A 24,666-nucleotide genomic window follows, 5' to 3' on the forward strand; every position below is an offset into this window, starting at 1 on the left:
AAAGCCCAAATGAACCGCCCTGTATGTGGGTGGTGGGGCCAGCCGGGGGGGGGGGGGGGCCCGGGGGAGTTGACACTTCAAATGAAATAAAGAGGCCCAAAAGTCAGTGGAAACCTTCAGGTCATTTAGCCGCCGACAGCTCATGAATTCAAGTGCGTTTGAAACAAAAATAACTATTTTTACAGGATGGCATCAAAGACAGTATGGCAATTGGCAAGAGAGAAAGAATTAAAAGATTAAATTAAAGATTAAAAGGGGGTGGAGGGGGGGGGGGGGGGGGGCAGATCAACACCCTTGAGATGTTTAAATCCAAATTGAAAACCTATCTTTTTAGTCTGGCCTTTAACATACCTGGATGTTCTTTTTTGTATGTTGCCGTTTGGTTGTTATTTTGTTTAGCTTAGCCGGTTTCATTATTGTTATGTTTGTACTATTGATATTTTTACTATCTGCACTACAGATATTTGTTCTCTAAAGCACTTTGGGTCAACAGTACTTTTTAAATGTGCTACTGTATATAAATAAAATGGACTTGACTTGAATGAATTCTGTACTGGCCATATAAGGAGCATGTACAGGATTAATGTTTGATTTTAGTTCAATGTTTGTTTTAAAAACTCCATTGACAATGAAGGGAAAATTTACGTCATCTTGTCCCTAACAAACATTAAATCCCATTAACCATACAGATAATTGATTGTTTGTTTTACATCATCATTGCATCACCTAATCACAGCACGATAAGAGCGCTCCTCACTTCACACAGGTGTGCTTTTTATTACACATTCCAATGACTTCAGGTTACAGATGATACAGACAATAGCTTGGTTGAAACACAATTATTTTGATTTAGCAGATGTCCAGAGCTCATTGCTAAACTCACACGTGTTGTTGGTCCGATCCTCCTAAAAGAGTCCCACATGACCCCAGTGCTCCTTGTATAGACCGATTCTGTACCGGTTTCATGGTCGCAGCCTACGTATTTCCTGTAGGCGGATCCGCCATAGCTGCGGGGGAGATCAGCACGTCTTTCACTACAGTGAATGTAAAGTGACTTGTGTTCGTTGGCTCACGTTACGCTAATTACTAACACTACAACTTTACAAAGATGCCTGAAAAATCGGGACGAACGTGTGTAGTTTATGCCTGCTCCAACAGTAGTGGCAAAATTCATGCACTTAGGAGGAGACAAATTCTACGTCCTGACTCATCATGACGATTGTCTATGAGCGCAGGCTGCGCAGCGCCGGCAGCCATTAGATTCCCTGCGAGTGCAGAGGACAGATGTTCGCCAGAAGTGGGTCAAAAAGCGAGGACTTTGTTCCCACTTCCCAGGCACAAAGAACAGCATGGTAAGTTTGAGACTTTTCGTTAGTTGCCATTAACTACCATTAATATAATACTAGCATGCAGCCCCCATTGAGTGGTGAAATATGTTACATGTCATTAATAACTGTTCACTGTCCAGCTAGCGAAACACGTGGCGCCGATCGTTACATTTACAGTGAAAACGTGTTCATAAACATTCAGATTTCAAATATAAAGTACTCACTACGTGTGCCACGGGTGTTATAAATGTGCTGGTACAGCGATTAGCACTGCTGCATTCCACGTAGTTTAATAAATGGCATTTTTATCCAAGCGCCTCGTTATTTTTCTCAAACGGGGTGCGTTCGGAAAATACACAGTTTCTCACCGGGAGCGCACTCTCTCATTAGTTTGTATTGGCAGTGCGGTCAGCGTGAATATATCGAACACACCCACTGTTTCAGAGCGCAACACTCCTTCCTCGACCTGACAAAAAAACTGCTCGGATAAAATGCCTTTTATTAAACAACGCGGGATGCAGCAATGCTAATCGCCGTACCAGCACATTTCTAACACCCGTGCCCCACGTGGTGAGTACTTCATATTTGAAATCTGAATGTTTATGTACACGTTTTCACTCTAAATGTAACGATCGCGTAAAACAGACTGCAGTAGCGTCATGTGAACAATGGCTAAGCTAACGCTAATAACATTGATTGATTGATTGATTGATTGATTGATTGAAAACAGTTTGCAGAATTACAGTATATTTCAAGCACAAACTCAATACAAAGACTGTTAACTCTGAGTGGACGACCCAATTAAACATTACTGTTTACACTTGTTTACAACAGGGTCCACCTTGTTCAATTCATCAAAACATAATTTTTAGTAGGCTAAGCTGCTCCTCAAAATAAGTCACATGCGGCGTGGGCCGCGTGGCATAATTGTGATTAATTATCAGTTGAGAAGATTCACTCATTGAAGGCTACTGTAAAAAGATAGAGGAATAAAGTGCATCATATGACTAATCTGCCCAAAATTAGTGGAAAATATGTTTTATGCGTTATTGAGTCTGTTATTATGTGGTACCAGCTATTCATCCTCATCGTTCTATCTTTAGGTGTGTTGAGTACACTTCCCAGATGGGAGGCCATTGAAAGAACACCCATAGTTCTGCAACTAGGATAAAAATATAATTTCCCCCTTAAAATTTACTGTCTGGTGTGATTGTTTTCATTTAATATTTGGTTTCTTTTGAAAACCAATAACTTAAAAAAAGAAAGGTAAGCACTGTTTATTTTTCTTTCACAGAGGAGAATGCAGCCCCCCCCCCCCCCCCCCCCCCAAGAGAAGAGGCATTCAGTCATAAAGCAGCAGCAGGGCCTGAAGTGAAGACACAGCATCCAATGTGGAAAATGTTATGCCTCTGTGCATGAAGTTGGAGATACAGGCATGTGCAGATCAAAAAAATATTTATTTTACTTAATAATATACTTAATATAGCATCTTTTGGATTCTTTGATGACATTAATGCAGCGCAAAGTGCTTTACAGAGCAATAAAGAAAAAACAGAAAACATTTTCTCAACTGAAACTCATTAAATTCAAAAGAGGGCTAGTTTACTTTAGTCCATCCACTTTCATTACCCCGTGGGCTATCCTTGTGGATATTGCTGGAAGTAAGTGCTGAAAATACACGTCCTTCAGGTGGCTGATTTTCTCTGTAATCCACTCTTCATTGTATGGGACATCTGCAATGATCTGCTCATTTGGAGTCCAGACAATGAATTTACAATTTTTTTTTTTAGCACAATGCATCGCCACTTGTACCTGGTAATAGTACCCTAATCCTGATGCCGTTTCCCTCAGAATATATTTTCCATCCTTATGCCTCACATCGTACTTGTTAGAGTCAATCATTTTTAGCAGACTGCCATTGTGTGCCACAAGTTTTTTGGCTGTAGGACATTTAATTTCAATGATGGTATCGGCATCTATAATACCATCAAGGCTGGCACCAAGCCAGTTTTCCTCTTCATGTACAACAAGTCCTGTACACTCCACAGTTATTCCTGTGGTCTCCTCAAACCACTTTCTTGCCAAAGGCTCGGATGTTTGGCCATGCCTAGTGGCTGTATTTCCGGCAAAGGTGCCATTCAATTTTCGTTCCACCCAGTTTTGTGGGTCAACCTTTTTGGGCACTTGAGAGGCCTCACTACTTGTGATTCTTATTTTTCGTTGATCTAGCCAAAATTGATTATTCTGGCCCTTGGATTGTACAAGAATTCTCTCCCTCTCACGTTTCCCACATAACACATGTCTTTCAAAAATACAGTTGCAAAGTTGACATTTTTGTTGAGCACATTGCTCGTGACATGTGGGCAGTTTATCAATAACCTCTTTGGTTTGTGGCTGTGCAGTCAACAGATCATGCAAAAGGGTACCAGGTATGTTGGATAGACCAGCCATCTCAGGGGATGTGAGGTGCTGAATGACATCTGCATCTTTCTCAAATGCTGTTGACTTTATTTTCATTTTTTTCCGAGGTCCCTGGTCTGGCCCCCTGATGTTCTCGACTGTATCAGGCATCACATTGTCACACGTGGAACTGTTCCAGACACAAGCCTCATCGGTGCTTGCTGTGCCTGTGAACCCCTGACTGGCAGCATCTTTGATTTTGTACAGTATCCCTGCTGAATGACTGCAGCTCTTCCCTTGGTTGGCCATGCAGTCACAGTTCACATCCACCACTTTGCCATCCCTCCTCTGCAAGGTCAGTTCAACATGATGGTACTGTTTAATGTCCTGTGAGTAGCGAACAGGTCCTTTCAAGAGTATGTGCTCCTCATCTGGTAGCCTGTGGAGTATCTGGCCAACCCATCCGGAGCTCAGGTAATTTTGACCCTCTATCAGGGACCTGTAGTTGGCATTGGGTTGTTCATCACATGCCAGTCGGTGAAGGAAATATTCTTGAATACCTATCATAAAAATAAATAAAAACATTTGTTTTTTTAATAGGATTAATACCACTTATCTGTAATGATTAGGAAATACACAGTCTTAGATCATTAAGATTTGCATTTCATAATTTTTATTATGCAAACAAACAACAAACAGTAAACACAAGTTAACCACCCCAGCATTGGGATAAATACTAACTTAACCGCATGCATGCCATGGTGACTTTCTGGCAAAGAGATGGTGTAGGAAAATAGTCAAAGCTAGTCTAGTCTACTAGACAGTGTAATAATAAGACAGTGGTTTAAGCACTGATTGGCGATTGCCATCAATTAATTACCTTTATCAGTAACTGGAGGCCACTGTCTGACGTCGTCAATCCAGGTACTCATTCTGTTAGTCGCTGGCTGTCACAACCGACCGAGTTAGGTTTTGGTAAACCAAGCAGATAAAGACTGGTATGGTAGCAGCAGCCAAACACCAGCCAGACGCCAAGGGAATCAATTTATGCACCTACAGGGTGTGCACCCAGAGGGTGCCCAATCAAGCCAATCACTGTTATCTGGCCCCTGACTTTGACAAGATACTCCACATGCTACCAAATGATGAGCACAGTTCTGAAAGGACCTGTGTTACTCACAGGACATTATCATGTACCATCATGTTGAAGTAACTTTGCAGAGGAGGGATGGCAAAGTGGTGGATGTGAACTGCGACTGCTAGGCCAACCAACTTAAGGGAAGAGCTGCAGTCATTCAGCAGGGATACTGTACAAAATCAAAGATGCGGCCAGCCACACAGGCACAGCATGCACAGATGACAATGTGACAATGTGAGGCCTGATGCAGTTGACAACATCAGGGGGCCAGACCAGGGACCTCGATGAAAGTAACAGCTTTTGAGACGGATGCAATCCCCTGAGATGGCTGGTCTATCCAAAATACCTGGAACTCTTTTGCATAACGTGTTGACTGCACAGCCACAAAACAAAGCAAATGAAAAACTCACCATGTCATGAGCATGTCATGAGCTCAACACAAATGTAAACTTTGTAATGAAAATAAATGTGATATGTGGGAAACATGAGAGGGAGACAATTGCTGCACAAACAAAGGGCCAGAGTAGTTTATTTGGAGTAAATTAAAGGAAATCTGAATCATCAGTAGCCTCTGAAGTGCCCAAAAAAGAAAATCCACAAAACTGGGTGGAACGAAAATTGAATGGCACCTTTGCTGGTAGCCACTAGGCATGACCAAACATCGGAGCCTTTGACAACAAAGTGGTTTGAAGAGGATACAGGGATACAGGTATTCTAATAAACATTTTACTTATTGTGCATGAGGAGGGAAACTGAGAATTAATAATAATTGTTTATAATTTTTTCCATCTTTCTCTTTCTCAGGGGAATAGGAATCTGGGTAGGCTGAGAAACACCTGGAGAGTAGAGACTCTCCAAGACCTAAAGAACATTGGAATGAGCTGGCAGGAAGCAAAAGCCCAGGCCCAGGAGATTGAGATGGAGAGCTCTGGTGGACGCCCTATGCCCCTCGATGGGGTAAAGAGGATCAAGTCATGTCATGCTCATCTAGGCTTACATCCTCATCCACATCACATTCCTCTTCTTCCTCAATATCAGATGTTTCTTGTTGCTCAGTTTCAGTCTGAATTAACTTGGGTTGCAAATTACATAGCCCAGCACAAATACTCACAATGTCATCAACATGTTTTATACTACCTTGAATGACATAACTGACCATTTTAAAACCTTTGAACCTTCTAATTGCACGCTCTACATGGATTCTGACATTTGCTAGGCGCCGTGTTGCCACAACATCATGCCCAGGAAGTTCTTTGAGGCCGCGAGTAAAAGCTGGGAGAGCCAGAGTCACCCCTGGAGGCAACACATCTGAGATGGTGAACCCACGGTCTGCTAGGATTTGATCACCAGGAATCAGAAGTTCAAGAAGACCACTGTTCTTTGTGATGAAAGTGTCACTGGCCCGTCCACCAAATAGTTTTGATGTGAACATCACATAACCATTGGGGGCAATACAATATAATAATTTGTAAGTGTTATGATGTTTGTAGTTGCTGAATGTTTGGGATCGCTTTCTTAAGTGTTTTGGCCTTTGGACAAATATTTCTGTACAGTCTATTATGCATGTTGCTTTGGGATAATTTTTACTGAAACATGATGGCATTATTCTTCTGAGAGTATCCCTAGGCAACCACGCAATCACATTTTCCCTCATAAACCTAGCAAGTATTGGTCTCCAAAGTGAAAAGATCACACATGCTGAGGTCTTGCTTATTCCAAATCTTTTAGCCAAGTCTGTGAACATCAAACAAAGACGTAGCCTAGTTAAAACGAGTAACAGCTGGTCATGGACTGCTAATCTGGTCATCTTTGGAGGTGGGTGAAAAGCTATGAGGGAATGTAAAAGCTGCCAAAAACTTGCAATACCTATGCCCGTGTGAAACCTTGCATCTTTGTCATCTAGGTCATAGGCTGACAATGATGGTGTAGGATCAGTTTGTGTTGCACGGTTTGTTAACTTTATGGTAGAGTAGCTGTGGTCTGTAATAATTTCTGGACACTGGATTCCAATATCACGCTTCAGAGGCATGACATCAGTTTGTGTTGCACTGTTTGCCCTTGAGTTGATACAGAAGTAATTGTGGTCTGCAATATGTTCCATTCCGATATCACTGGTGTCTTCAGGTCCTGCTCTTAATTCTGTTGTTGTTGATGTTGTTGCGTTTAATTCTGTTGTTGTTGATGTTGTTGCGTTTTGTGTGCTGCTGCTGCTTGATGACCGAAGGCCTCTTCTCTTAGGGGGGGCTCTACCAGATGTCATTCTCCCCTGTGAAAGGAAAAGAAACGATGCACTACAAGTTATTGTTTTATTCAAAATAAACCTAATCTGTTGAACCAAAAACAATCACATCAAACTGTCAATTTGAAGGGGAGAATCAAACGTACATGTTTATATCCTAGTTGCAGAACTGGATACGGGTGTTCTTTTGTTGGCCTCCCATCTGGGAAGTGTACTCCACACACCTAAAGATAGAATAATTAGGATGAATAGTAAATACTGGTAGGCTACCAGATATAACTCATAATGCATTAAAATACTGTCCACTAAATGGTTTCATGTTATGCAATTTAGTTATATTATGCACTTTATGCCTCTATCTTGACTGCAAAAACGCCTTCTCAACTAATAATTTTACCCACCTTGTGATGTGATAAAGATTTATTCTGATTTAGAAAATACTGTCCACTAAATGGTTTCATGTATCATGTTATGCAATTAGTTATATTATGCACTTTATGCCTCTATTTTGACTGCAAAAACGCCTTCTCAACTAATAATTTTACCCACCTTGTGATGTGATAAAGATTTATTCTGATTCAGAAAATACTGTCCACTAAATGGTGGCATAGCCATTTCATAGAGTGGACGTACATTGCTTTGCACCATTTCATAGGGGGTAGACTAGATTGTCAACATTCAGCCACTGTTGTGACTCACTACTTGGGTCTAATTTAGACCCAGATGTTTCCAACTTTCCATGAAGTTTGTTTATGTGTAGAACCCTACCATACAACTGTGTCCTGCAGTATTTGTGTTCATTAGACTGTCATAGTTTGTCCAAATAGCCTAGTATTTAATCACAATAATGTCAAGCCACAGGTGACTTATTTACTAACAATGATGAACTAGTTGAGATAACATTTCACTCCTCAATGGGGGCTGCATGCTAGCATTAATGGTATAACTAACAAAAAGTATCCAAAAGTTACCGTGCTGTTCTTTGTGGGAACAAAGTCCTTTATGTTGATGTTTTTGATCCACATCTGGCGCACGTCATTGTCCTCTGCACGCCCAGGGAATCTGTGCAAACCGTATGGCTTTTGGCATGGACAATCTTCATGATGTAGAGGTTTGTGTTTTTGACATTCAGTTTCTTTCCAGAGTTGGATTTTGCCACTACTGTTGGAGCAGCCATGAACTGCACACGTTCGTCCCGATTTTTTGGGCATCTTTGTAACGTTATAGAGTTATCAATTAGCGTAACGTGAGCCAACGAAAACAAGACACTTTACATTCACTGTAATGAAAGACGTGCTGATCTCCCCCGCAGCTATGGCGGATCCGCCTACAGGAAATACGTAGGCTGCGACCATGAAACCGGTACGGAATCGGTCTATAGGGAGGGGAAGGGCATTGGAACATACCACTTGACAGGGGAGTTACACTGTGACTATTAATTACTATCTGGTTTGGTCTGTTGGATCTGAGCTGACCACCCAAGTTTGTCCAGTCAAAGAGAGGTTTTGTGACACCAAGGTATAGATTTAACAAGTTAGCACTTTTATTCTCCATTCACCATGCAGGTTTCTACAAACAAATGAGCAAACAGAATGGAATACATTAGCAATTAGCATTCAAACAATATAGCTATGATTACAGCAGAATATGTATAGCAACTGAGTCAGAACATAATAGCATGTACAAGCCGTAGAACATAATGAACAATAAAGGACCATAATGAATGACAATGCCAAGTAAATAAAATATGCAACTCTGATCAACATATGGCCACAGAATAAACAGGTAGGAATTAGCACTGGGATTTAGACATGAGAACATATTGTAGAACCAGCGCTTACATTTGTCAAGCACTCATGTCTGGGTTGGAGTTGTAGACTCAGTTGAGAGCGGCATGTGGCCTGGATGAAGGCTGGGAAATGAGTGAGGGCTGTGGAGTGAGTGACTGGTTATATAGGGACACACCTGGACTGTGATTGGCCAATGAGTTAAGTGGCGATTATGGCAAACGTGTGTCTCCTTGTGGATACAGGGAATGGGAAATGTCCACCAGAGGCTGCCATTTGGACAGTATGGAGAGAATTCACAACAGTGACTGAAAAGGTATATTTCCCATACAGAGTGGTGTTGCTTAAAGTGTGAATATATACGTACCCCCCATGAGACGTTATCAGCCAGAAATGTTGGTTTGTCTATTCTGTTCACCTGGCCCTCATCAAAGGAACTATTTTACATGCATGTTATTAAAGGCAAGAATCGTGAAAAAACTAAGTATACAAATACAAATACATGGTGAAAACGACGAACCACGATATAGAAAATCAAATTATGCGTGACGTAGCATATTGGTCGTACTAGGAAGTGTAACATCAGTGGTCAAGTGGTTAAACACTGGAGACTCAACAAAATTCATCCACCTTCGGCGTGTAACGATTATCTGACATTTTCCGTCCGTACAGAGCAATAAATCTGAACGCGCAAGCGGCGCACTGTGTGTTGAAAGCTAGACCGCATCGACCACATGGGTCACATTAGAGCTGTTCATTCCTCCTCGGGTCACGGCAGTCACACGAGGTTCCAGGAATAGAATAAAATGTGATGGATGGAGTGATGAGGAGCTCCTTAGGCTAAGTGAGTAAAGTGACTGACCAAAACCCCTCAGCATTATGATAATGACACACTAAAAGTACTGTAGGGACCCCCAACGCATTAAAAGGCATTGATGTGAATGGGAAAACCACAAGCTGGGCTTAGACACGCCTGGACACACAACAACCATGTGTGTGTGTGTGTGTGTGTGTGTGTGTGTGTGTGTGTGTGTGTGTGTGTGTGTGTGTGTGTGTGTGTGTGTGTGCGTGCGTGCGTGCGTGTGCGCAGCCACGCACACCAATAACACCACCCCTGAGTTCACTGCAGCTCCTAAAGAGCATCATTAAACTTCTTGCCTGGCTGAAATCATGTGCAATGGACTAAGAGAGAAAGAGATAGTGTGTGAGTGTGTGCGTGTGTGTGTGTGCGTGCGTGCGTGCATGCGTGAGAGAGAGAGAAAGAGAGAGATTTCCGAGAGGTGATCAGATGTATAAAAGCCCCTGGCCAGTGTCTTGGTATGTCATCAAATTTAACTATCCTTTTTACACGTTGCATCATCAAAGCCCAAATGAACTGCCCTGTCGATAACGGCTAAGGGGGAGAAAACAACCGTTAAAATGAAATAAAAGGCCCAAAAGTGTGGTTATTTCGCCACTGACGGCTTATCTATTCAAGAGTGGGTTTGAAAAAAAGAACAATTTTACAGTTTGGCATCGACAGCAATCACAGCTAATGTATGTGTGTGGGGAAATCAAATGGAAGCTGGAGGTCAACAGATGTCTGTAAGAAATCGTCATCCCACACACTTAGTATTCTCTATTCAAGCGATCGGAATTTCTCAATTTCCTTGACCATTTAAAGATGAATCGGGCATGCTTCACACTACCTTGTTTAGGAAGGAAACCTCAAAAAATACTCTCTTACGAGCGGACTCTTTCCATCTGTCTCATAAGAAATATCCCTTTCGGACAGTTTCAACGCCTACGCCGCATATGCGACAGTGATTTCAATCAGAAAGCCACCAGATTTAAAGAGAGGGGCTATAAACCGGTTAACCGGCCTTAACAGATCGGACTTGCTAACTAAAAACAAACAGACGCCCGCTACTCAGAACCGCCCCTTTTTTGACACGCAATACAGCAACATGTCTTCACACATTCAGCGCATTATACAAAAATGATTGGTCGATTGTGGAGAGAGACTCCTCCATGAGAGGTTGATTTCCTAAGCCGCCTATTTTCTCTTTTAGAAGAGCCCCCACCCTGAGGGACAACCTCATGCACAGCTACCTTCCACCTGGTATAGAGCCCCCACCCTGAGGGACAAACTCATGCACAGCTACTTTAAGTTCAACCTGGTAAAAAGCAGACCTGGCTCAACAAACCATTAGGTATGTTCAAGTGCATGTGTTGCCCCCACTGCTCCAGTGGCTCACAGACACAGACTAAATCATTCATAGATTTCAAAACACAGAAAACCTATAAGATTAACGGACTTATCAATTGCAATACTACTCACGTAATATATCGTTTGACATGTACCTGTCCTAACATTTGTTATATTGGCAGGACAAAGCGCCGCCTCAGGGATAGATTGGCTGAACACAAATATGCTATTCGCATTAATAATATAAATTATCCGATTGCTAGACATTTCAGCCAATGCCATAACAACAATGGCACACTCTTGAGAATTACAGGTATAGAACACATCGAACCTTTTCCAAGAGGTGGAGACCGCCTAAGAAAATTGAATCAACAGGAAACTTTTGGATTCATTCCTTAGACGCTCTCACCCCTCCTGGCCTTAATGAAGATATTGATTTTATGTGTTTTCTTTAGTTTTTTTTTCCTTTTCTACTTTGTTTACCGTTTATTATTATTGTTTTTTTATGATCTAATAAAAAGTGTTATTTTTCTTCTGGTGAATATTTGGTGCTTAGCTTTTTGCTAAGCATGTTCCTCTGGCTGTCACACACATGTGTGACGTTCCTAATTTTTTAACTTTGTGTACCCAGATCCTTCTCTTTTTATCTAGGAATTTCTCACCCGTTTAACTTACACCGACTGTAAATGTTAAATGGTGCATTTATATAGCGCCTTCATCCAAGGCGTTTTACATATAGATTGTGCATTACATTCACCCATTGCATGCACCCATGCAAGGCACCAACCTGCACATCGGGAGCAATTAGGCGTTCAGAGTCTTGCTTAAAGGTGTAGGGAAACGGAAATGGAGATCAATTTATTTTGAAGTTTCAACATGAAACACCGGTCTGAAGTTTCTAAACCAATCAGAGCGTCGCATCCCTTCAGGCGATGGGACGGTAGCTAGGGACGGTAGCTATGCTATACGCAACACGCATGGTGTATGTTTGTTTACAAATCAGATTGTCGGCCAGCTACACCAGTTTACTGTTATGTGGCTTATTTCTACCCTATAATGTTTTCGGATACATATTTTAGCGTGATGATTAAGTTGAAACCGAGTAATACACTGTCTGGATGTTATCTTGAATGGGAATAAAAACGGAGGATTTCTGTAATCAGTAGCAGCTGTGCTGGACGGATGCGCACATATGGGGAATTAAACGGGTGAGCTTCATTTTTATTGGCTTTTATCGATGTGTATCTCTACACGTCATCACGCAGCACGTTTTCGTTTTAATAAATAAATAATACAATGGTTTTTATGGACCTTTGATACAAAAACACACAGAAATGAGAATTTTCCCATTTTTTTGGCATCCATTGTTAGGTATGCCCATATGATGACCACGGATATGGTCTAAAAGTGTGAAAAACGTCTTTTTCATTTCACTACGCCTTTAAGGACACTTCGACACTAACTCTGGGGGAGCCCGGGTTCGAACTGGCCACTGCCGCCCCCGACTGTGCCGACTGTTTCACAGACAGCTAGCTCTGCAACAGTTGAATTCAATGAGAACTCAAAAATCCGTTGAATGTCCTGAGCCATTATAGCAACAAAGCCTATACTTTAGGGGTTCCTAAAAAAAATAACAGGCGCAAATACAAATGAATGTGCACATGCAGTACACACACACACACACACACACACACACACACACACACACACACACTTTTTTGCTTACTTTCAGGTCCACGTCATTACCCTCACACACCTTTTCACTGGAGTATGTCCAAATTACAATTTAGCCATTTAAATTTATTATTTTGTGGCTTTCGCCTTTATTTTATATTTTTTATGCAGGGACAGACAGTAGGCTGACAGGAAATGGGGAGAGAGATGGGGGGGGGGAAGACATGCAGTAAAGGGCGTCGGGATCGGGAGTCGAACCCACGGCACACTGCCAGACTGGATTACCAGCCAAGGTGCCTGGACCGCTGAGCCACGGCACAATTTAGCCATTTAGCAGACACTCTTATCCAGAGTGCCTTAAACGAACGAGATCAAAATAAATGGCATGAACCCTTGCCAACAAAATGTAAATAGTCAAATAAATAGAGTGCCAAGAATAACATTAGTGCTACTAAGTAATTAGGATACCAGGTAAACATCAAAGCTAGCATCTGGCTGAACATGCCATCTACTGCATCTATGTAACATTCGTTAGCAACATTGTGGTCAAATTAACAGTATATCTAACATAGCATGTGAACAAGTAACATCTGCATAGTATAGCTACTGTAATTGTGACATTGTGACTGGGATACGCATTCCGATGCTCTTTATTTGTAAATCTGTGTATATATAAAAACATTTTAAATGTATTTCTCTTGTTATAAAACTTTTTAAACCTGTGTGACTGCCTGCCTCGATATGTTCCAAACCACCCCTCAGGTAGTCTAGTGCTAACCTGCTTTGACGTGCCTACAATGGCATACAAAAAAAATACGGTGAAGCAGGATTCTACTCCTACGGCCCGACGGCTTGGAATAAACTCCCATTACACCTATAAGACAGGCAGCCTCTGTAAACAGCTTTAATTTGATGTTTAATTCTGTGTTGTTATTCATGTCATCACTGTTTTGTCATACTCACCCCAATAACCCTCACCCCCCAAACTGGCACTCTCTCTCTAAAGCTGCATTACCGTGTGTAATTGTCCCTGCCAATATACTCTTTCCCCTCCAATGCCCCTCAATCATTCTTCTGGCATCCTCCAGTCTTCTACTGTGACACACCCCCTAAGATCTTCTCCATCAAAGTGCAATTCAGAATCTTCTCATCAGTGGCGCTTACTCAGAGTGAAGGGATACACAGTGCTGCACTAACGATAATACATGTCTGACTACTACATCTCAATAAAATAGTCATAAGTTGTCATAATGCCTGGCATAATAGGAGGCCACAGTGGGGCGGGATGCTTTATAGATGCAGTTTAACCCCTGGCTGAAACAGTCTGAGTAAATAGTCTGGAAATATGCAATAGTTTAACGAGGATTTATTTTGTGACAATGACTTTGCAGAATGCCTACAAATACAATATGGACAGAGGGAGCTTGGCAGGGCAGTCAGCCCAAGACCCTACGGCCCTTCTGACAGAGAGCATCCTGACCGTGCCTATATGGAAACGGCACTGTCCTCAACCGCAAAGCACTGCAGAGGGATGTGAGCGTCACTCCATCCAGGGCATACATACAGCATAGGTCATAGGACGTTCTGTAGGCAAGACATGTAGGACTATCAAAGACCCCAGGCAGCCACGGACTTCACATGCTAAACACACGGCAAGCAGCTCCGCATCCACAAGATCAAGGGTTGTATAGGCTCAGAAAAAGCTACTTTCCACCAGACAACAAGGTCTATTTACGACGAGATCAAGTGCAGTATAGGCTCTGGAAATGTGAATCTCCCTCAGGCAATCAGGTTTACGAATGACTGACACTATAACACACACACACACACACACACACACACACACACACACACACACACACACACACACACACACACACACACACACACACACACACACACACACACACACACACACACACACACACACACACACACACACACACACACACACACACACACACACACACACACACAGGCACCTGGCAATTTACATAAGATTGCACACTGGGGCACTTGGGTGGAGCAGGGGTTAAGTGCCCGCCCACCAGCACAGAGTCTATAGGGGTTCCAAACCAGCACGGTGCATCCAGTCTAGCTGAGCATTGCAATTGGCAGGTGTTAGCGGGGAGGGGTGAGGGGGGAGAAGCCATCAGGCGGGGAGGATGATCTTTGTCACTGTGCTAGTGACTCCTACAGGCTGGGCCGCAGTCTGTCAGCGGGGCAAAATGGTAAATGGTGCATTTATATAGCGCCTTTATCCAAGGCGATTTACATGTGCATTACATTCACCCACACATTCATACACCGATTGCGGCGGAAGCCATGCAAGGTATCAACCAGCACATCGGGAGCAATTTGGGGTTCAGTGTCTTGCCCAAGGACACTTCGACATGTAGACAGGAGGAGCCGGGATTCGAACCGCCGACCCATGGATCATTGGATGACCTGCTCTACCTCCTGAGCCACAGTCACCCGGTCTGATCTTTGTCACTGTGCTAGTGACTCCTACAGGCTGGGCCGCAGTCTGTCAGCGGGGCGGGGCGCCAAAAAAAATAACATTATTTTTTTTACTCTGTCTGCCCAGTGTTTCCCCAGTGCCTCCCAAGTACCTCCCCAATGTCTGCCGAGGGCCTCCCTAGTGACTCCCCAGTGCCTCATCCAGTGTCTCCCCAGTGCCCAGTGTCCCCCCCCCCCAGTATAGGGTACAGCAGCAGCTATAGGGGGCCAGTATAGGGTACAGCAGCAGTTATAGGAACCAGTATAGGGTACAGCAGCAGCTATAGAAACCAGTATAGGGTACAGCAGCAGCTATAGGAGCCAGTATAGGGTACAGCAGCAGCTATAGGAGCCAGTATAGGGTACAGCAGCAGCTATAGGAGCCAGTATAGGGTACAGTAGCAGCTATAGGGGCCAGTATAGGGTACAGCAGCAGCTATAGGAGCCAGTATAGGGTACAGCAGCAGCTATAGGGGGCCAGTATAGGGTACAGCAGCAGCTATAGGAGCCAGTATAGGGTACAGCAGCAGCTATAGGGAGCCAGTATAGGGTACAGCAGCAGCTATAGGAGCCAGTATAGGGTACAGCAGCAGCTATAGGGGCCAGTATAGGGTACAGCAGCAGCTATAGGAGCCAGTATAGGGTACAGCAGCAGCTATAGGAGCCAGTATAGGGTACAGTAACAGCAATGAGAGTGGCATTTTGTGAGGGGTGCTAACCCTTCCTATACACAGGTTTAATGTTTGCCTTTAGTTCAATGTTTGTTTTGTAAAAGCCATTGACAATGAAGGGAAAATGTACGTCATGTTGTCTCTTTATTGTTAATGGCGTTTAATGTTTGTGTTGGCAGTTTGGCACCGTTTGTTTTACGTCACCATAACATCACCTAATCAACATGAGTTAGACTTTAATATATGGGTGTGATTTTTTTTTAATTGGGATAATTCTTTGAGGGGTGCTATAGTCCATCCTATATTCAGCTATAGTATAGATTTTTGTCCTGACACAAACATTAAATGACATTGACAATGAATGGAGAATTTACGTCGTGACATGGCAACACTGCTGGTTGAATAATGGAGGAATGAAGGGAAAACAGCGCCCCCTAAAGTCATAGATCACTGCTGAAATCTTAGATGGTCAAATTCTTTACTTTGAAGTTTCCAATTCAACAAGTTTCAAATGGTCATATCTTCTTCATTTCCCCCCCAATTTCAATGAGCAATACATCATATGAAAGGGTGCAGTTTCATAATATGTAAAGAACTGAAAAATGACCATGGCCCCCTTGTATATTAAACCACTGTCCCCGGTCACATAATGTGGACGAGCAAATCGGCTATTTTGTCGTAATGACATGATGTGAAGGGTGTGAAGGACTTTATTTTGGTGCTATCCCTTTTGGACTGAGTGTTTGACTGTACTCTGTTGCTGTTTATACATTCTGTCTAATAAACTATTAAATGAAAAAAAAAGAACTGAGTGGTGCAACTCCCCTCTCATTAGCAGGCAACAGTGCAGCACTGTCTCTCTCTCTCTGTTTCTACTGGTATTCATACTGGTGCTCATTAACGTCATATATGTAGGTGAACCAACACAGTAAAAAAATAATTGGCAACTCTAAAAGTGCACATGCACACAGGATTACCACACAAATGTATACACGTAAATACAAGCACACAAGCACCTTCAGGCACTCCAAGGGCACTATGCTGCTTCCTACCTTACTACTTGCTATTCTTAATGTGTTACTGCTATTGCTGCAAACACATTTACTCTTGTGTACTTGTATGTGTGAGATGTAATACCTACATTATAATCTTGAATCTTGCATTCAGCTGTTCTGACTGATTTTAGGATAGTGTGAACTGTGCTCAGGGTATAGGACTAATCTGCTTGTGTTGCAGCGGTATCGTATTCCCTTGCACCCTGCCTGCCTATACACAATATTTTAGCCCCAGATTGAACTGTGTGGAGCATTTTATTTAAGTACAGTTCAGCGTACTTCCATAAGCACTGACCTGAATATATGTCTCTGCAGAATCGTAAAAAAAAACATTGTGTGCCTTCACAAAACCTTGTATTAGTGTGCAGGCATTCCAAAAAAACACATTTTGCCATTGCCTTCCAATCTTCTTCTTACAAAGAAGAACAGCAACAAAACTAAATCTATATATGAAACAATCAAGTTAAAAAAGGTGAAACTGGGACAAAAAAAAAACAGTGTAAGGAATCGTAAACAGTTTTCTACCGTACTATTGTGCGTGCAGTAGTAAAAAGCACTGTGGGTCCTCAGATGACTGAAAAGTCCAATTCTGGAACCACACACTTGTTTTGTGCAATGTGGACATTGGTATGAGGTGATTGGGGTGGGATGTGGAACGGCCTCTTTGGCGGTGCAGGTTGCTCTCTCTTTCCGTTGCCGTCGCTTGACTGTGGCAGCCGGGCGGAGTTTGCGTTCGTGGAATATATGGCTCCCTCATGTAAACTATTTGTCGTACCCAATAAGTAACGAATCTGAGGCAGGGAAAAAAAAACTTGCGTTTTTTTGGGCCATGGGCGTGAAATGATCTACAGACCAGATTAAAATTGGCTTATTTGATCTCCCTAGTGAGTGACTTTTAAGAGGATTGCCGTGGGCACACTCTCCAGCCATTGCTCCTGCTTTGACGAGTAGCAAATGCTGTGATCTTATAGTTTTAGCTTAGTAGTTTCATGATGTATTAATTTGTTCTTATTAGTCTTTTTATTAGTCTGTATTCGGTTAGCTATTTAGACTCTCTCTCAGCCTCTGGTAGTAGGTTTTTGGTATTACGGATGTCATATGTTTGTCTTTGTCATGTCCTGTATTTGTTGTTACTGGCAGAGCTGTGTAACATTTATTTGCCTCTTCTCTTGGCCAGCGCACACTCGTAAAAGTGACTTTGGTCTCAATGTGATTTTACTGGTTAAATAAAAGGTTAAATAAATAAATAAAAATCATCAATGCACTTCTGTTTTGAGCAAGGTGGAATTGTCCTTGAAATGCTTTTTTCCTGACCTCCAGGAGCTCTCTGATTAGTCACTATAGCTCTTGATGTGAGCTTCAAAGCTCACATCACAGCTGTCACTCGATCATGTATGTTCACACTCTATAACATACGACGAATTAGACCGTTCCTCACCCAGGAATCAGCCCAGCTCCTAATCCAGACAACAGTCTTGTCAAAACTCGACTATTGTAACTCCCTCCTTACTGGCCTAACAGCATGTGCACTTAAGCCTCTCCAGCTGATCCAAAATGCAGCAGCTCGCTTGGTCTTCAACCAGCCAAAATTCTCACATGTCTCCCCCCTGCTCCGCTCCCTCCACTGGCTCACGGTCGCTGCCCGCACAGAATACAAAACTCTGATGCTGGCATTCAAAGCAACCAAAGGTATGGCTCCCCCATATCTTACAAGTATGATTGAACCCTACAAACCCTCCCACGCACTCAGATCAGCCAACGCAGGGAAACTGGAAGTACCCTCACTAAAAACGCCGGGACAACGCTCCACACGTCCCAAACTCTTCTCCCTTCTGGCTCCAAAACTGTGGAATGCACTTCCCATTGCAGTCAGAACTGCAGCATCACTCCCAATCTTCCGCCGTAGCCTGAAAACCCACCTTTTCAGACTTCATCATGGCCCATAGCACTTACCCTAACCCCTTAGATAGCATTTCTGTTGGCTTAGATAGCATTTGACACAGACTTATAGCATGTTATGTAGACAGCACTATAATTGTATTGTATATAGTCATAGCACGCCATAGTACATATGTATAGCATAGTAGTGAATATGTATAGTTTATTATGTATAGTGTATGTATAGTTTCATCATATAGATATTCCACTGTTACCTTCTTAGCTTACGCATGTTTCATGATAAATGCTTTTATGTGATGTATTCCCATGCTTTTGTTCTTGCTTAAATGTAAGTCGCTCTGGATTAAGAGCGTCTGCTAAATGCCTAAATTGTAAATTGTAAATTGTAAGTAGAGGACCTGTTTAGGAAGGCCAGTGTCCACCATTCACACAACATGGCCTGTCCATCTGAGCTGGTGTCTATGTTGCCAATGCGCTCGCACACAGTGTACAAAGTGTTAACTGCTTACGGGTATTTAACATAACAATCAAGCACTTATACTCTAAGGTAAAAGTACCAAACTGTCTGCTTAAGTACAGTTACAGTGGAGGTGGATTATTGCATTTTCTCTACAGTTTAGTCTAGTCATTAATATATAATTCACACATACTGTACCAAGGCAGCAAGCACCATATACAGTATATGAGGGTTATGCATAACATACTGTTTTACTGCTGTAGCCACGGCAGCCTACTCTTTCACCAGTATTAAAACGGAGCAGTGGTGTGACATAAATATATCATATTTCTCATATTACCGGTGGTCAGACCTTTCCATGTACCTGCTGACATTTAAAATATAATTTCTCTTGGATGGTGCAATAATGGGCCAATAATTCACTGTTATATGCAGTAAAATTTAACTTCTGCAGTCTCAACAATTCCATAATGAAGTATGATCTCTCCACAGGGATGTGTATGCTCAATTCATAATTGATTGATTTCATTTCGACTGACGGCAGGATCTAAAACAGTTATGCTCCAGCACGTCTGTGACTAACATGTTCCTGCAATTCAGCATACCTAACAATAGATGCCTGTATTGTTATATCAAAAGTCCATAACAAGGACATTTAAATTACTTCCTTTGAACGGAAACGTACTGTGATGACGTGTATAGAGGCCTAGCATGCAAATAAATTAATCTCGATATACATTGACCCTTTTGTCCTGATTCTTTACATGGTGCAGTGTTATAGCAGATGAAAAGGTGTATAAATAATGGTGCGCTGCACACAGCGACAGAAGGAACAACTTCAGTGTCTTTCACAAAAAAGGGACAGAATGCGGCCATTGATCAAGCTAATTAGTAGCAGGTGAGCACAGTTGAGCGCAGCCCATTCTAGTCCACGGAACAGTTTTGCCTTCCAGTTTACACATTATTATAATTCACATTACATTAGCAGGCCCCTCGCAGACATAACGCAGGATAAATGGATGTAAAATCATATATATTTCCATCAATTATAGTGGCTGATGTCACATTTGCATATAGGAACGTCAAATTGGTGCTTGAGTCAAGAATAAAATGCTGCTGGCATACCAAGTGAAAGAAAACAGCCTGACGCAACACCCATTCAGTTTGACCTTCATAAACAGCCATGTGAAGGGGAGGAACAACGGCATTGGTATGCTGGTGGGACAGAGTCTCTCTTCAAATCCTTTTCTCCTCACATCAGATACTGGCTCACAGACACAATGTGCAGTGTGCGCATGCACGCACGCACGCACGCACACACACGCACGCACGCACACACCCTTGTGGGTCCCAACTCCAAGACGTAGTACAGGACAAATGCCGGCTTAAGGGGGAACAAAGTTATCTTTTTATCTTATCTCTGTATCAGCTCCAAACAGACTGACAGGCCAGCCCAGTGTATCTGGCATCTTTCACAATACTCCATAGATTCACCGCTCACTCATACACTGTACAGTGCTGCAAAGGAGTGGAGTGGTCACAAGGTTTAGATATAGTGCCATCGGGGAAGAGAGGGATGGGGAGAGACAGAGAGAGAGACAACATATAGGAGAGAGAAAACAAATATTTCCCAGAACACTCCTCCTCACTCATCACCTGATTTGACATGACCTTGTCAGTCGCTGTAGTTACAGAGCATGACGTTATCTGTCAATCAACACCCCCCCCCCCCTCCCCCCCACAGCCACAAAAAGGGCAGAGCAGCAGCAGTGGTGATAGAAATATCGCAAAAAGAGCACTTGGACACATTATTCATAATTTCACCTGAATTATACATTAAAAAAACAACCTCGATGTCGGCAGTATACTGTACAGTATATGTGGCTTCAAAGCTGCGGGTGCAATACGATAAAGATTACACTGTACAATAGGCACAAGTAAATGTATAAATACTGCAATAGAAAAAATACTCAATTACAAGTAAATAATCCAGAATTCAAAATGTAAATGTAATTCAATGTGTCCCATCGCGACACATTGAGAGCTTGTAGATGTGCTATTTTCAAATGGCCGAAAGTATATTGGGACGAAGTGGTCAAAGTGGTCATCAAAATCTACAAAGTAACTAGGAACTAAAGTTTTCAAATAAATGTAGTGGTGTAAAAGCACAACACTTGAATACTTAGATGTAGTAGAGTAAATTAGTATTATGAATGAGATGCAAGCATAATGCTCATAGGAAGCAAGCCAGTACCATTTCAAGGTATTTGCATTTTACTCGAGTACTTCCAATATCTAGTACTTTTACTATCTACAAGCTCACAATGCCTCACGGTGCAACCCATTGTGAGCTTGTAGGTAGATCGGCTATTTTCAAAAATATAATAATATCATTTTGAAAACTATATTCTAACATCTGTCATGTATTTACTATGGTTTCGAAAACTACCACCTTTACCAGCTGTATGGGCTGTCCTCTCTCCATGGTAACAGACTGGCGTGTGTCTCTGATTGGTTCTGGCCTCTCTACCTGTTGCTTCTTTAACCCTGACGAAGATCTCAATAGACCCAAACGTTGGAACTCCATCTCCAGTATAGCCTAATAAAGTACTGCAATAGAGCGCCGAAGTCCTGACGTCACTCGCTCATCCCCTGGTTCCAAGGGGTTCTAAAGTCCTGACGTCACTCGCTCATCCCCTGGTTCCAAGGGGTTCTAAAGTCCTGACGTCACTCGCTCATCCCCTGGTTCCAAGGGGTTCTAAAGTCCTGACATCACTCGCTCATCCCCTGGTTCCAAGGGGTTCGCGGAAGTTTCTCTATGGAGAACAACATTGGGTCATCTTAAAATTGTGGTCCAAAAATAACTGCAAATCTGACATGGGGCGAGGCACAACATGCTGCACAGGATAGGAGTCGGACCAGATGGAAGCAGAGTCGCAGTCCACCGGGGAACGGAGAGGATTAAGTAAGTATAGGTAACAAAATCTGAGTACCTTTTCCACCACTGTGAGCGAGTGCAGACTGCAGAGGTGCCAACTATGTGAGGGCAAGGGGATTTGCGAGAGCTGGTGATACAGCTGGTATTGAGGCAGCGGAAACACATGCAGTGACATTGTGTTTGGTTCCAATAGGCGTGTTCTTGTTCCCACGTCTCCCTGCAGTGCTACATTGGGTATGAGGGATAGAGTTGTCAATCTTTTAAAGGCTGATTTAAGCAGACAAGGTGAATATTCCTTTGACCCATCACTCACGTTTCACATAATTTACCTATCTATACTCTCATATTTTCCCGCTATATCTCTATGTCCCATGCCTTATTTCACACTCTTTTGACAAGTGATTTATCAGTGTGAATTGCATCTTCATATTGTAAACGTCGATTCTGGTCTGTGTGCGTTTGTGCGTGCGTGCGCATGCGGCATCTCCTGAATCCCACTTTGAACTTGTGTCACACATAATATATGTACATTACGTAGACATGCCTGTGTACATGTCTGTATAATTTACTGCATACTATGGTAAGTGGGCCAATTGACAGAGAGATTTTCCTTGTGCATGCAAATGTAAAATGGCAATTAAATTGAGATTCCACGCTAAACACAGATTATTTTCAGAGACATCCATGTGCAGCTCTTGCAAGTTGTTACCTGAGGGTTAGAGCACATTTTGGAAAGGTACAATTCCCAAAGGTAATCTCATTCATTCATTCATTTTTACTTGAATAATTTATATTATGTTAGATTGTAGCACAATCTGCGGTAGTATGTGAGGTTAGCAGGATCACAATAAACCACCTGGCCTGGTGGAGACCAGGCTTTTTCCCCGTTTCCCTTAGTTTTTTCCATTTGATTGGCGTGTTTGATTGATTGCTGCCGAGCCAATCAATCTCTGGGAAACGGAAACCGAAAAGGACGCCCCCTCTAAAACCGCAAGCACGGGAGCAACGCATCCCTCACCAACCTTAATCCGGTCGCTTTAACGCATCCCTCACCAACCTTAATCCGGCCAGTATAGGGTACAGCAGCAGTTATAGGAACCAGTATAGGGTACAGCAGCAGCTATAGAAACCAGTATAGGGTACAGCAGCAGCTATAGGAGCCAGTATAGGGTACAGCAGCAGCTATAGGAGCCAGTATAGGGTACAGCAGCAGCTATAGGAGCCAGTATAGGGTACAGTAGCAGCTATAGGGGCCAGTATAGGGTACAGCAGCAGCTATAGGAGCCAGTATAGGGTACAGCAGCAGCTATAGGGGGCCAGTATAGGGTACAGCAGCAGCTATAGGAGCCAGTATAGGGTACAGCAGCAGCTATAGGGAGCCAGTATAGGGTACAGCAGCAGCTATAGGAGCCAGTATAGGGTACAGCAGCAGCTATAGGGGCCAGTATAGGGTACAGCAGCAGCTATAGGAGCCAGTATAGGGTACAGCAGCAGCTATAGGAGCCAGTATAGGGTACAGTAACAGCAATGAGAGTGGCATTTTGTGAGGGGTGCTAACCCTTCCTATACACAGGTTTAATGTTTGCCTTTAGTTCAATGTTTGTTTTGTAAAAGCCATTGACAATGAAGGGAAAATGTACGTCATGTTGTCTCTTTATTGTTAATGGCGTTTAATGTTTGTGTTGGCAGTTTGGCACCGTTTGTTTTACGTCACCATAACATCACCTAATCAACATGAGTTAGACTTTAATATATGGGTGTGATTTTTTTTTAATTGGGATAATTCTTTGAGGGGTGCTATAGTCCATCCTATATTCAGCTATAGTATAGATTTTTGTCCTGACACAAACATTAAATGACATTGACAATGAATGGAGAATTTACGTCGTGACATGGCAACACTGCTGGTTGAATAATGGAGGAATGAAGGGAAAACAGCGCCCCCTAAAGTCATAGATCACTGCTGAAATCTTAGATGGTCAAATTCTTTACTTTGAAGTTTCCAATTCAACAAGTTTCAAATGGTCATATCTTCTTCATTTCCCCCCCAATTTCAATGAGCAATACATCATATGAAAGGGTGCAGTTTCATAATATGTAAAGAACTGAAAAATGACCATGGCCCCCTTGTATATTAAACCACTGTCCCCGGTCACATAATGTGGACGAGCAAATCGGCTATTTTGTCGTAATGACATGATGTGAAGGGTGTGAAGGACTTTATTTTGGTGCTATCCCTTTTGGACTGAGTGTTTGACTGTACTCTGTTGCTGTTTATACATTCTGTCTAATAAACTATTAAATGAAAAAAAAAGAACTGAGTGGTGCAACTCCCCTCTCATTAGCAGGCAACAGTGCAGCACTGTCTCTCTCTCTCTGTTTCTACTGGTATT

At 42.6% G+C, this 24,666-nt stretch overlaps 2 protein-coding genes across 3 annotated transcripts in view; one reads left to right on the forward strand and one right to left on the reverse strand.

Moving 5' to 3' along the window:
* Positions 1 to 24,666, reverse strand: part of naaladl2 (N-acetylated alpha-linked acidic dipeptidase like 2) — a 402,484-nt gene that overhangs the window by 276,007 nt on the left and 101,811 nt on the right. The window lies entirely within an intron of this gene.
* LOC310860336 (uncharacterized protein) lies at positions 3,745 to 6,178 on the forward strand (the record flags this gene model as incomplete). Of its 2 annotated transcripts, XM_083767194.1 has the most annotated exons (3): positions 5,437 to 5,575; positions 5,671 to 5,823; positions 6,083 to 6,178. In XM_083767194.1, the coding sequence occupies exons 1-3, from the start codon at positions 5,489 to 5,491 to the stop codon at positions 6,176 to 6,178; spliced, it is 336 nt and encodes a 111-aa protein (XP_083623320.1). In that variant the 5' UTR covers positions 5,437 to 5,488. The 2 variants fall into 2 exon arrangements, 1 of the variants encoding a protein (XP_083623320.1); XR_014569366.1 differs by lacking the exons at positions 5,437 to 5,575; positions 6,083 to 6,178 and adding an exon at positions 3,745 to 4,083 and having other exon boundaries at positions 5,671 to 5,806.

The sequence above is a fragment of the Protomyctophum parallelum genome (genome assembly GCF_964188405.1).
Source record: "Protomyctophum parallelum genome assembly, chromosome: 6".
Classification (NCBI taxonomy): Eukaryota; Metazoa; Chordata; class Actinopteri; order Myctophiformes; family Myctophidae; genus Protomyctophum; species Protomyctophum parallelum.